Source organism: Atractosteus spatula, chromosome 4 (genome assembly GCF_055471065.1).
Source record: "Atractosteus spatula isolate fAtrSpa1 chromosome 4, fAtrSpa1.hap1, whole genome shotgun sequence".
NCBI lineage: Eukaryota > Metazoa > Chordata > Actinopteri > Semionotiformes > Lepisosteidae > Atractosteus > Atractosteus spatula.
In genome coordinates, this window is record NC_142709.1 from 51,516,215 (window position 1) to 51,530,714 (window position 14,500).

Below are 14,500 nucleotides of genomic sequence, written 5' to 3' on the forward strand. Positions count from 1 at the left end.
AAGAACTGCAAATTGATTTTGACTGACATCATAGAAACAATAATGGCTTTTCTATATATTTATGCTGCTTCGAGGGCAAAAGCTTGTCTCTTTAATTGTCACATTTTTTTACCAAGGCCTTTTTATTAGGGATTAATTGCAAACCTTTATAACAGAGTGCAGGATATATGAAAAGTCTCAAATTTACTTAAAGATCTCTTAATTAAAGTTTTATGAGCAAAAGAATTTGTCATAATGGGAGACTTCATTCTTCTCCGCATAGTCTGGGAAATATCTACAGGAATGACAGCAGTAGAAACGGCAGTGACGACCTTCTCACTCAGCTTTGTCAGAGCATCTACAAGACGTATTCGAAAGCTTATACGAAATATTTGTATCAACGTTATCATTTCAAACAATCAAGAAAGAATGACGTAATCAGAGGAAGCATTTTTTTAAATGAGCTTAAGAGTAAATAGAAAAGAGTAGGATAGCTAATTAGCTAATGAATCAGAGGAGAAAAGGAAGGCAAACATCTGAAGTGATACCATTTGTAGAAAAAAAAACACTAATCCAGAGAGTGAGCATAGCAAAAACTAAAAAAAAAATAATATTCCCAAATGATTCAGCAAATAAAGTAGGAAAAATATATTACACCTAAATGAGATTCCTGAATCAATAAGCTACTGTATTAACGACCAAAAGAGCCAGATGGGTCAAATGGCCTCCCATCCTTTGTAACAATTCTTATTGTCTTGTCTGTAATGATCACTTTGAAGTGCCCATACATACTCATACTTCAATGGACTTTTGTTCTTTAGGCACTCCAACAGAGAAGACAGGCTGTGTGGTTCAGAAGAGTGTGAATCTTGTAAACACACTAATATTCGTAGTCCATTAATACACAAACTTACAAAAAAATGTATTAGTAATGTAAAGACTCGCTAATTAAACTAAAATTGTTTCTGATTTAAACAGGATACAGATACAGCTGTACATATGATAAGAAATTCTGTTTGATATGAAAAGTTAAAATTTTGATTCAGGCTAATAAATTAAGGGCGAAACAATGATGTTTCTGGTATTTATTGATCTGAAACATACAGTATGGTTTGCATAATAATTGACATAATTTAGCAATGCCTGCAGACTATGATATTTTTATATGAGCCTTTGGTGATGTACAACTGACCTTCTATCTCCTTTTGTACCATGGTCCTTTATCCCTCATATACTGATACAAATGCCACACCTCCATACATACTACTATCAGAGCTCGCTTCCTTGACCTGATAGTATCAAAGATGCATAATTTTGATGGATATCTCTGAACTGAAACAAATTCACCATACACACACAATATAAAACAAAGATAAATATACTGTAACTTATAAGGGTACTCTGAAATAGCCACAAGAAAATAAACCAGGCAAGAAAGAATACAGCATTAAAGAATGGAAGTTGTTTCTCTATGAAATTAAACAGCTCTTGAGAGAGAATTGACCGTGGTGTTCAGAATTCTTCAAAGCCATCAACAAACCCATAACCTCAAATTAAAAAACACAGCATGCAAACTAGGAGGTGATGACACAAAAGCAAATGATTATGAATAAATTCAGGACAGGGTGCTGTGAAAGGGAAGACTTTACAGAAGGAGCTGCAGATATGAACCTACATCCATGCTGTAGGATCCAGCTCCCTGAGAGATCTGGCTATGGTGTTCTGACCCTGAGGCTTATGAGGATATTTCTGGTGGATCTTGCTAACCACTGATAAGAAAGACAGGTTGGGCAATCTTCTTTCCATTTTTCAAACATTCATTTGGGAACATTCCCCTCTTACATACAAAAACAAGCTCGGAATAATTACTCTTAAAGTGATCACACATCCCCAGAAATTTGCCTTTGATCATAACATAATACATGACTGGCCAAAAACCTGTTCTACCCATAGATCTTGTTTTGGGTGACAGAATGTAATTGCAAATGTGAATGATATAGTGCTGGTGGCCAATAAAACCTCTATTTTTCAACTAAGACAAGAGGGATGCAAGAAAAAGTGAACACAGGATAATTTCAAACAAGAGGGGAACATTCAATTTATCTTGGAAACTTGATAACTCAAATTAAGAACATTTTAGCAGTTTGGAAGATATTTGGAAGAAAACAAGAAGAAAATACCCAAAATGAATGAGAAAATAAGAATTGTATATAATATATTAATTGATAGTATAATAGATTCCTAAAATTTAACCACAACAAAAAAAGGCATATGACCTTATGCAATCCACACCAATCCTTGTTCCCTCATGAGGACAGTATTCCTGTTTTTCAAGAATAAGTGAACTCTGGGCTCTTTCTGTATCACAGTGTTACCACAGGAAACTGGCATTTGTTATAATCTTAGAAGACAAGAGGTGATCCTGCACTAAGTCTAAATGTAAGAAGCAATGACTAATCACCAACTTCAGTACATCAACTTCAGTACAGGACAAAGAAAATCCATCAGATTTTCCGAGGAAGCAGGAAAAGGGCAAAGAAAATCTTAATGGCACAATCACCTTAAGCAGCAATTTTCCTATAAGAACATAATAAAAGTCTGCCAAAGACATTTTGCTCAAGCAAGTATAGAATCGTTCTCACTCTGGGGAAGATAGATAGGTGATAGATATGATCATGACCTGCAGAGAGACACTTTGAAAGAAACACCAGGACAAAAATAACCAGGTCACCAAAGCACCCACTACATAGACGCCAATCCAAAATGGTTTCTGCTTCCATCTCAGCCAAGGCAGTTTCTCCAGAGGACTTCAAAGACAACACGGATAGCACTGACATCAACAGCTAGGAGATAATGGCTCTTGACCAAATAAGGAGGAATATCTGGGAAGACGTACACCACTTGCAGACTTGTCAGAAGGAGGAAACGAACTGAGTGAAAAAAGAGGGCTCTGGCCATGATTGGTGTGCGCGGGGTGCACAACCCAGATGTCCAGAGACTATACCTGCTCACCCTGCCAGAGAGTAAGCACGTCCTGTATTGCTCAGTGGCCTTTGAGATCACAGAGCACAAACAACCTCCAGCTTCAGCAAGGGAACGATTATCTGTACAATTACTACCTCTGACCTATGAAAACTGGTGTCAGTATCTGATTGTGTGGCTTTAATTTTACCTTTATTAATAAAACAAATGTATTTGCACCACTTAATTATTAAAACTGGTGCATGAGCTAAACTAATTCTACACTCACAAGTCCTCCAATAAGCGCTTGCTGCTACAGCCTTTTTCATTAACTTTGATACACATTTTCATAAAAAAAAATAATTACAGCCAGTCCTGATAATTCTTTTTTTCTAAAAAAATTTTTTAAATAGATTTCCGTAGCTGAACATATAGCTCGTGAAGGTGGATATGAACCAGACAGGAAGAAAGATTTTAAAACAGAAATACTGCTTCATACCCTTAATGAATCTGTATAATTCAGAAACTGAGCAGGATTTGAAGGAAAGGTAAATTGCGATTTGTTCTGCATCATGGAAGAATCAATGTTCTGTAATTATTTTAAAAAAGCAATAATTACTAATCCACAGATGAGAAGTCAGAAACACTGGCCGGCATATTTTGACTGTGCTGCACCGCAAGTTTCTGTTCCTTGGGTGGTGTTAAGAGATATGTGCTGAGTACACAAATGCTTTAAAAGTACGTTTGAGGAGACTTAAGTGGGAGTGGTGGAAAACATGAAAAGTCACTGTTACAATATTTGGTTACAAAATGGCAAAACTGTTAAAGCAGGTTAAGATGCAAAGGAGACAGTCCAACAGAACAGTCTAAATTTTAAAACATGCAAAGTACTGGTGATTAAGATTAAAATGTGGGGATACTCGTGTGGATGGGTCTTCTTTATGGTGTACTATGTCTGAATTGTGGCAGATGTAAGCACATACACACAGAGCTCAATCAGAAAGGCACAAAAGCAGATTAAAATGCAGGAGGCTGTTAATTTCATTAAAACTCTTTAAAATGTTACCAAGCTGGAACTTGGGCAGTATAAGAACATGCTTCAGGGCTTACCTTTTTTACCTTAAGGGCTTGCTCAGTGTTGGGACCAGACTCCAGGGTGTCTCTGCCCTCTGCTTCACCGTCTTTGCTTTCAGCTTCATCTTCACTAGCAATTGGTCCATTTTCAGATATGGGGGATTGGAAATCATCGTCTGGCAGGGGAGGATAGCTGTATTTAAAGGAATCCTAGAAGAAAATAATACATATATATATTATTTTGGGATTACAGAATGAGAACAAATCCTGGTTAATGGTACTCTGAATCTGAACAAGTGCGAATAGCAACCAAGAAGTGCATTTTACCTGGTACAAGTGAAAAAAAAAAGGCAAAACATTTAGATTACTATTTTTTTTTACTAACTCCTTGGAATCTGCTAAACAAAACGATGCTTACAGTTCCTCCCATATGTGGTGGAAGGTATTCGGCACCAATGTACTCCTGTACGTCACTTTTTGTGACAAATTTCAGTTTGTTTATTGCCTCTGGGCCAAGCCAACTCTTCACAATCTTCCAGGCGGCTGAAGCAAAAATAGCAAAAAAAAAAGTTCACATTTACAAAAGTTAAGACTTTGAAATAACAAGTCTACAAGTCTTCCATGAGAACTTCACTTTAAACTCTTGTTGACCTGGAACTCAGAGTTTCATCACATCTCTGATCTCTGACCTTGTTTCCAACTGAGCTAATTATTTGGATACGAAGTTGAGTAACCTGTTGAAGCACTTCAAAAAAACCTACAGGACTCCGATCCTGTATCAAAACATTCAGCAGTAACATAAAATGATTTAAAAACACGATGTAATGAAAGAATACAATAAGTCCTGCTCATAAAGCCACAGGTAACTATAGCTGCAGTAATAAGAGAAAATTACTCTAAATCTGGTAAAGGGAGTATTCTTCAAGTACAAATACAGCCAACAATTATTCATAATCAAACTCAGGAACATTTGTTCAGTATCTATTACAATGTATAATAAATTTTACTAGTAAATATGGGATACTTAAAATAAAGTATATATTATAAGGTAGATATGAATTACTCACCATTCATAATCCACGGCATTTCATACATCACCATTTTAGCTAAAACAAAAAAAATATTTTTTGAGTTCTTAAGGGCAAGGCTCAGATTGTAAGCACTGATGGCAAAATAGGGAATAGTAACTATATAGTACAGATTTAGAATTATCTGCATTGAAAGCTGAAAAAAGAAAATGACTAAACTATAGGAAGCAAGTACTGTATGTTACAAGACCTCTGGTACAAAGCACTTTTTTTGTACAAATTCCTTTCCATCATAAATAACTAATAAATGTATTAAAATAACTAACATATCAGAATAAGAACACATCCTCAAAACCATGCTGAGCAATCCAGCTCTGTGCAATATCAGAACTCTGTTCTTTGTCATCTATGGATCTTGAGACAAAAGCAAACCCTACAGTGCACAGTGGACCTCCTCAGGTTTGCTTTGAAAGAAACGCACAGGACGTCAAAAAGAGAAGAGAGCTGACCAAAAGCAAGGAGAGCTGAAAACAGCATCGGACGTACTAGTATTCATGAATTCTCATGCTCCTTGTTTTCAGCTTTGAGTTCAATAGCCACATGTAAGCAAACTCTAATCCTGCTGTTCATGTGCTTTGGAAAAATAGATAATAAATTAAGAGAAAGCAAAGCAATACTAGATCCTACAACTGATTCCGGTGTGATACACAAAGCTTATGCCTCCTACAGTGCAAGCTCTTGTTTCCTCTGCAGTAATCAAAATACACAATGCTAGAAACATATTTGGTAGGAATCGTTATCAAAGTATATGAATAAACATAATCCAGGCACACTGCTCTTGCAGTATTACAATGCTGTGTACAGTACTACAGTAGTACAACATCACAGGTGTCCTGAAGCAGTTTGGAGATGCAGATGCTGTAGTTTTCTCATTGTAGGTAGCTAAAAACAGTTTGACATTTTTCCTGCTTCTCCCTGGTTTATTTGTGGTGAACACATTTTGGACATTCACTCCTGGTCCTGCAGGGCCACTGTCTCCCCTGGTTTTCGGCCCACACTTTTTTTTTTAATCAATGTTGGACTCTTGAATGATTGGTACCCAAAGTTTCCAGGTCATCACTCATTGAGGATTACAAGTGACCTTTAAAACCTGGCAGGCTGTAGCCCTGCAGGAACAGGAGTGAATATCACCACTATAGAGGATGGTGTACAAGTGGCTGAAGGGGTTCCTGAAAAAGAACAGGCCTCTTGCGTTAAGCACCTCCATGCATATGCTTCAGTGACATCATGACTAAAGAAAACTCCACACAAGGATCATGTCTAGAAATGATTTCTTCCATTTATTTATTTATTTTGGACATCAGGCCTGCAAACATGAAACAACCAAATACAACACTTTCCTGATTTTCTGCCAATAATAAGTGAATAATAAAGTTACAAATGATTAGTAAACATAATTTTCAGGGTAGTTAAATAATTTGAGGTGAAAAGCAAACAAAAATGTTTACAAGAGTTCCAGTAAGTAAATATTTAACCTTCACATCACTGTTTTTCCTTTCCTCCTGTTAATCCAATACAGTTTCATTTACCCCAGCAAATGGCCTATTCTGACATGTCATGTGTTTCTAAGGGTGTTATGGCAAATCCCAAAACAGAAATTAATTAGTTATTCCAACATGTAAAATTAAAGTTAATTAAGGTTTATTAAAAAATTAAGGTTATTAGGCCTTTATTCATACTAATTTGGAATAACACCATAAAGAAAATATGAAATATTCGAGCTCATGTATTTTCCTTCTTGTTAGATACTGTGTAAAAGCAGGAACAAATTCAAATTCCAACACCTTTGAATAATATTTTTTAGTATTTTTTTAAAGTCTAGCCTTTTTTAAAGGAAAAAGATTTAAAGACAAATATGTTGATACTTACAAAGGAACTTAGGATAGTACACCTTGAAGCAATTTATGATGTACTTCACAAAGTCCATATCCTGAAACAGAAAAATAATTAAAATGTTCTTCTAACACAGGAGTATTAAAAATTGATTTATCAATATACAATAATATTTTGGGCAATTTCAATTAATTCTACTGTACCTCTAACTCACATATAGTAGGTGAGCGTGCGATCAAATAACTCAAGCATTAAATTGAGAGCCTGAAATGCAAAGTGACGAGGCACTGCTCTCATCAACAAGTTTTCCAAATTAATTAAGAGTACTCATGATAGAGTATTTACAGCACGTCACCTTTAGCCTCTGGCTAAAGAGCTGGAATTGACTTCACATACTGTACATGAGATGATTATTTTAACATCACCAGTAATAACTATCAGGCTTTTTTTCTCAGATGCCTGATCCACAAAGAACACTAAATGTATAAAAACGGAATTGTTGGAACCTTTGGAAATTGAAAGCAAATGTTTTTAATAGCCATGTAACTTAAAGAAAAAAAATCTCAAAGTGTTAATTAGAATTTGTGGTGTGCAGAATTTATCTCCAAGTGACACATCTGTCTTAGAGATTATATTATATTCATACAAGCCTGGTAAAGTGACTGAAAGGCAATTCATTTTCCTCCATTTCTACAAGAGACACTGGGTGGCCGGTACAGCATTATTATTACAGCAGCCCTGCATGCCAAATAAAGCCTACATGCTTACAGACATGCCTAGCGCAAATATTGTTTGCTAAGTAACAAATAATGTTCACTAAACAGTATTTTTACTAAACTTTATAAACTTGACACTGATGTCTCATCTAAGGCACAGCACCTGAATGCTTCTGCAACTGCAAGTTGAAATCCAAGCTGTTACAGAAAGATGGAAGTAGGATTCTTGGCACATTTGTCATTGCCCTTTTTAAGAGGGGTTTACTTTGTTTAAATTTTATTACATTATCAACACTGATATGACGTACAGGTACTTCTTTTTTTTATTTTTCACCTACTATATTATGCTGACTAAAACGAAGTATTGTTATTGTTTTAGAAAATACATTTCAGGTGGTTGGCATACAAAATAATTTACTCAAAAGCACAGCGCATGCATTTCCACCTCAACAGAGGTCCCTGAGGAAAATCCATTTTCAAGCTTGAAATGGAAAGCAAAGTTTATAGAATCAAGCAATGACCTTTGTGTGTTTTTATTGTTTTCCCAGAAGGGGATAGTGCCCAGAAAGCCAGAGGTTTTAAATCATTGTTGTTTTTGTTATTATAGTCATCAATTGCACAAAAACTAAAATAATATTTCAAAATTTCCATTTTCTGGTTGTAGGGTTTATATCTTTATATCAACATTTCATCAGTGTCAGCTAACAACCCTGTTGAACAGATAACCTATGTTCAATGTTTATAGTGTTCAAACATGTTGTGGGAAGTAATTAAAAAAAGTATAATTCTGGCACAATGAAACTTCTGTTGTTTCCTTTACACTTAGAAAACAGATATACAGTAAATTAAACACAACCGTTTATCCCTCTTTATCATTGTATCATCACATATAGTATATATTTGCAATATATTAATATACTTTGAATTATACTGATTTACTTGACTGATGTTGGCATATTTAGAAAACATACATGCATTAAACAATGCACGTCTCCTAAGAAGTCAATATCACAACACAAAAACTGTGGATAAAGGCCACAAAAAATGGCTTTAAATATTAATATAATAAAAAATAACAGTCATTTATTTTTTTAATCTTTGTGGATTAAAGATTACAATAATGTTTAATAAGATAACAATGACCAATACTAAAGGATGTCTTTTAGTCGAGCCTCAGTCTGGTTAACAGCTGACTGTGTCCCAGCACCCAAGTGGAGGAGAACCACAGGCAGCACACCACCTGCTGGGCTTCAGGGGAACTGCAGGCACTGGCAGGCCTGCAGTGATGTCAGCGAGAGATGTGCCGCTCCTCCAATCGGCACTAACTCCCCCTGTCAGTCACTGCAGAGGTTATCGGGTGTCTGACGAACAGATAGATGTCTCTGGGCTATCAAACAAGTATATCTGCAGGTCCTCCTTTTCCCCCTGCAGTACCAGAGACTAACAATTGTCAGGGTGAGGTACATTACCAAAAATAATGCACAATTACCAGTTTTTACAAAAGAGACCAGTCAAGACATTTTGACATGCTATATATTATAGTGGTGTTTAACTGGAATACATACTTATTGATTACACTACTTTCTGCTTTTAGAATTTGCTTTTGAATTAAAAAAATCAGTATGTGACAGTAGTTTGGGACTATGAAATGTATTTAGCAAAAAAAAAGCAAAAACAGCATATGTAAATGTAGCAGAGAGCACTGCTCTTAATTTAAAAAAAAATCTAATCCAGCAATGTTTCCATAAACAGAAAGGTGTGAAAAAGGACAGTTCTCTACTATGATAGTTACCTTAGCATGTTCCCTTCATGCTGCTTAGCCGAGAAATAAACAGAGTATTATTTTCAGCAGTGCCTTGTATTAGGATAGCTGACAATGCTGGAGTCAGTGCAGGAAGAAAAGGTTGCTACTGAACTCTGCACACAGCAATACAGTTTAAATCACAAAATCATCGCTTAATACATAATAAGGAAACTTTTGCTCAACTTCTATAAAAATAAGTGTCCTTCAGGCATGTCCTTTAATAAATTATAAATCTTCTTCTTCAGAAACCATGATAAAAAATAATTACTCATTTTATCTTTTGAGAACTGAAGCCTCAGAGAATTACACATGCAAATCCAACCGTATCTCATGAACAACCTTTTATTATAAAACCACCTTCAGCGAAAGAAGGATTTAGCTCTTTTTAATTTAACGCTGCGGTGTTCATCATAATGCAGAAGACACCGGTGACTTTTTTAAAGGTCTTCCTTAACCCTGTTTGAAGATCTTTCCCTCCTGTGTATTTGCCAGTGTTTTTTTCTTTTCTTTTAAGAGGCCCAACAGGGGATGGTATTAATTCAATGTTTTCTTTTTTTTTCCTTTATCTAAAATTGAAGAGCTCAGGCTACAGCACATGAATAACTAATCTACAAGTATTATGCAAGAAAACTGTTGTTGGGAGGAATATTCCAGAAAGGATCTTATCTTCAGAAATCTTTGTCTACTGAGGAGTTCAATGTAGTACATCCTTTTGACAGTTCAACACCGCCTCTACAGAAAAAGGTTTATAGTACAATAATATCCACATCTGTGAAACACACTTTTTTTTAAAAAGGACTATACCTCTATCTCTAACATGTCTATCATATAAACATACTGGAAAGGATTTAAGTTACTGCTTATTCCCAAAACAAACAGAAACTACAAAAAGCAGGATGTCCTGTATGCCTATTCTGTCACATCTGTCTGTTGTGCTTTTGTAACTCGTCATGACACACCCAGAGCTTGCAAGTCTGTTACTGTCCAGATGCTGCCCGCTGGTCTATTGTCATACAGTTCAACACAGGACACAGCTTCCTGGGGTTTGCTTAGCACATCAACAGTTCTTTGTTTGCACTAGGTGAGATACAGCTAGCAAACTGTACTTGTCCTTCTATATGTCCCATTCAGAATTTCTTTTTTTTTTATTCCAATAATTATACTGTACTGTATTTCATACACACATTGCACTATCCTGAAATACTTTGACTGCCACTTGAAAATTAATGCAGATGCAACAACAGCAAAAACACTATAAGAAATGTTTAAAAGTTCTCCTGCATGTACAGTATGTGTGAATAAAATAAATGTAAAATATACTTAAAGTGACTGCATCCTTGTTGGACTACACTAGAGCTAAATCAGTGCAAGGATTAAAAAATAAACCTAGACAGATTACCCTTGCAGGATTTAAAGGTGAATGGCTGATCAATTCCAATCCTTTGCTGCACTGCGTATTACATTCAATGTTAGAATGTATTGCAAACAAAGTCTAAGAGAACGGCAAATTAACAAATCACAGTTGCATTAAAAAGTCACCTAATTAAGTTGAAGAGACATGATGTCTACTAAGTCACTCCATTTAAGTAATCAAGAAAATAATAAAAACAACAGATTAACTCCTTGTTACTAAGATAATGCAACCTAACAAAGAGGAGCAAAGTATGGCTTTTTTACAATCCATGGATTTAAGGTTAAAGTTTTTCATGAATGAACGGCAAAGTCAGAGAAAATAAAGAAGAAATATAGAAGAAATATAGCAATTTGTCATTTGATAAAAGGTATAATTTATCATATGGAAAAATACATAAATTAAAATAAATTAAATCATTGTTCTTCCTGTTTTTCAACAATTCTATGGTGATGTACTGAAATATCAACTATTTTGTTGCTAACAGTGGATGCCTGCATTCTGTTTTTTTGTACTACAGAATATATGTATTTAACAGTAACAGCATAGATGTGTAGAGAGCAAGATATTATGTTAACGATGAGTCAATAAGATTTGATGGGTAAATGTGATGGGTGTGCTACCATAATGCTTCAGAATGGTTTCTCATATGTGGTTTACCGAAAGCTATTGTGATCAACTTCTGATCAAGTGAGAATTTAAGATACCTTATTGCAATCATGTAATTAAGATGGATTAGACACAATCAAAAGTTGCTAAAATAGTAAACATCACTACTGGCTCAAAATATTGTATTAGATTTTATCTAAGACTAAGACAGCAAAGAGCCTTGCACAACAGTGTATTTTACTCAAAACTACAATTTTTCCACAGCCTTTTTGCTCAGACCTAGTTTGTTCATGCTACTGGATACAGTGACGGTATAACTTGACGAATTAAGCTTTGATAGATTCGTGCACAGATTGCACTGCACGCCAGCAAGCCACGTGACTTTCTAGAAACTCCTTTAAAACATTGCGTCTTCAGGGATGAATGTTGCTCAGCGTCTTCATGGACTGAAACATTTTTATCAGAGAAACAAGCGTAAAATACTCACGATATTGCTGAGCCCGGACTCTGACATATCGAACACCACGGTCAGGGGCATTCCAGGCTCTCGTTTCGCGTAGCGCTCCAACCAGAACGCCACATATTTCTTCTTGTCCACCACCATCTTGGCATCCTTTACATGCAGCTTCACCTTGAACCAGACTAACATGACACATGGAAATACAGCACAATGAGGTTCATTTCAGGGCGGTCTGTATTTCAGGTAAAGACAAAAGGGTCACAGGACACTTCATAAAGGAAGTGTAGTGTTTGCTATCAAAGTTTTCCGGAGGGGGCTTCTGTTCATCTGTGGCATTAGCCATCTATCTAAAGGAGGCAGGTTGTAATGGGAGATTTAAAAGGGTGCTCCAGTTTTCCATGGAGAAGTTAAGATTATTTGACCAATAATATGCCAGTCTTCTGTGTATTTAGCTCACTAATGGAATTTATAAATTCCAAAATATAAATACAGTATATTGTTAAAAACATGGTAAACAACAGCATTTCACCTTAAACCATTAGCATAGCTAGGCACATGAAAACTGAATACTCCGCTTTAAAAAAAAAAATTAAACCATCAGTCCTTTCATATTTACAAATGCTGCTTTGAAAAAAGTAGGACAGCAGAAACCACAATACGATTATCCTTTGCCTGCCCAAATTGTGTTATGTTGTGTAATAGGTTTAGGGTTTGTGTTGCCTGTGGTGAAGACAACTAGATCAAGTTAGGTTGGAGGATGAAATACTGATTTAGCACTGATTTGACACTGTTTGAAACTCTAATATTCTGTAAGTATATTTAAGGATGTTTCTAAATGAACATGGGTGCACCTCTGACTCAGGGGTGCAGGGCTGTGTTGAAGCGCTGGATTAATTCACTGGAGAAACAGTGTTGCAAACACAGTGCTCAGGCAATGCCTCTGGAGAGCCACAGCCCTGCAGGTCTTATACAGTAGGTCACCCTTAAATCAACAGTTTCTAAACACCTGGGACACACTGGAGTTTTGATCAATTTATTCAGTTAACTGGTTCAGCTTACTTCATGTGGTCACTTAGTGACCAACTGGGATTCCTGGGGAACAAAGAGTGCTGGGATTTGCATTTCAAACGATTGCAAAACTGCCTAATCATCCCATGAAGTGGGTAAAAAGACACTGTTCTAAGCATTTGGAAACTGAACACGTAAGGGTGATTGCCTATAAAGAACTGTAGGACTAGTGTTGCCAAACTCTGCTTTAGAATTCTCAGCTCCACCAACAGCGATGTTGAAAATTGTTCTTTTTGTTGCAGACAATGTCCTAAAATTAACTAGCGCAAAAAAGAAACAGCCCAGGCTCTCCTTCAGACTAATTAGAATGTCTGATTTGATTGCAAGGGGCAAGAAAAAGCTTTTAAATCATCTAAATGCATGAGTGGCAGCAAAAGATAAAAATACCAATTACCAAGTAGAAAACAGAGCAACCGATAAGGTCAAAGGGAAAAAAAGAGTCTTTAAATAAAACTATTGTCATTACAATAGAATATAAAGTAAAATGATATTTAAAATTCCTTGAAGCACACAAATATTATCAGAAGTATTATAACAGCAAACTATTTGTATTTATCATACCTAAGAATTGAAATCCTCTCCTCTAGGACAAATTATTTCCAATCCCTTAAGAACTGCCATGTTTTTACAATATAAAAAAAACACACCGGTAAATACATAAAAACAACTTACATAACTTGTTGCCCTCTTTATCGTAACCATGGAGATAGACCGCACCAGTTTCAAACATCCACCGGGGGATACTGCTCTCAGTGAGATCTGCAGCACAACACAGATTGACACTCGTACCAGCAAGGCGATCCTTTGGAAAAAAAAGCCCAACTCGTCTGAAGCAAGAGCAGAGAGAAAAGCCTGAAGCACCCTCAGGCCGACAGCCGGGCCTCATCTGCCAGAGCCAGTCCTCCAGCTAAAGAAAGCAAGAAGGGGCTCCTGAAGCAAACCTTAGAGACAGCTTCATATCGTGAAGATGGCACGTAACTGTAATTTTTTTAAAATGGTGCTCTATGAAAAGCTACATTTTGTACATCTACTTTTTCGAATCCGATTATGGACTTTGACGGGCATTCTGATAGGAAAATTCCCTCATGTAAAACAAAAAGTACTTCTGCTTTACCACTATTTAGCTAACAGTGGTAAGAGGCCTGAGCCTGTGAGAATTAGATTCTTTTGAGACAGATTAACATATTTGAATAATTTAAGCATTGATGCTGACCATAAAATGTTTGTTGCTATTAACTAGTTTTATATGTTTTTTCTAAGAAAATGTCTCTGTGTTTCATGAGGGGGTCCTCTATTTAACAACAACAAAAAAAGAGAAAACAAAAGCAGAAATGACTGCGTATGAAGGGGAGAGGACAGGATTTTGTCGTCATTTCTGGTATAACTCCTAATACTGCTGTTTCAATGCACTTGCATCTGTGATGCTGCTACAAAGCACAGCCCAGAGAATGTATTCCACATGGTCAAACACCAAACAATCCAGCTATTGTTAAAAAA

At 36.1% G+C, this 14,500-nt stretch overlaps 1 protein-coding gene across 2 annotated transcripts in view; it reads right to left on the reverse strand.

Annotated features, from left to right (window-relative positions):
- Positions 1–14,500, reverse strand: part of mospd2 (motile sperm domain containing 2) — a 31,570-nt gene that overhangs the window by 11,482 nt on the left and 5,588 nt on the right. The window contains exons 4-9 of one of the 2 annotated variants that reach the window (XM_088913418.1): positions 13,676–13,762; positions 11,963–12,117; positions 6,972–7,032; positions 5,082–5,120; positions 4,433–4,557; positions 4,060–4,224 (exon numbers count right to left, since the gene is read on the reverse strand). In XM_088913418.1, the coding sequence (XP_088769544.1) occupies positions 4,060–4,224; positions 4,433–4,557; positions 5,082–5,120; positions 6,972–7,032; positions 11,963–12,117; positions 13,676–13,762 (632 nt within the window). Of the gene's footprint in view, positions 1–4,050; positions 4,225–4,432; positions 4,558–5,081; positions 5,121–6,971; positions 7,033–11,962; positions 12,118–13,675; positions 13,763–14,500 lie in introns of both variants that reach the window. The other variant, XM_088913417.1, reaches the window with a different exon arrangement.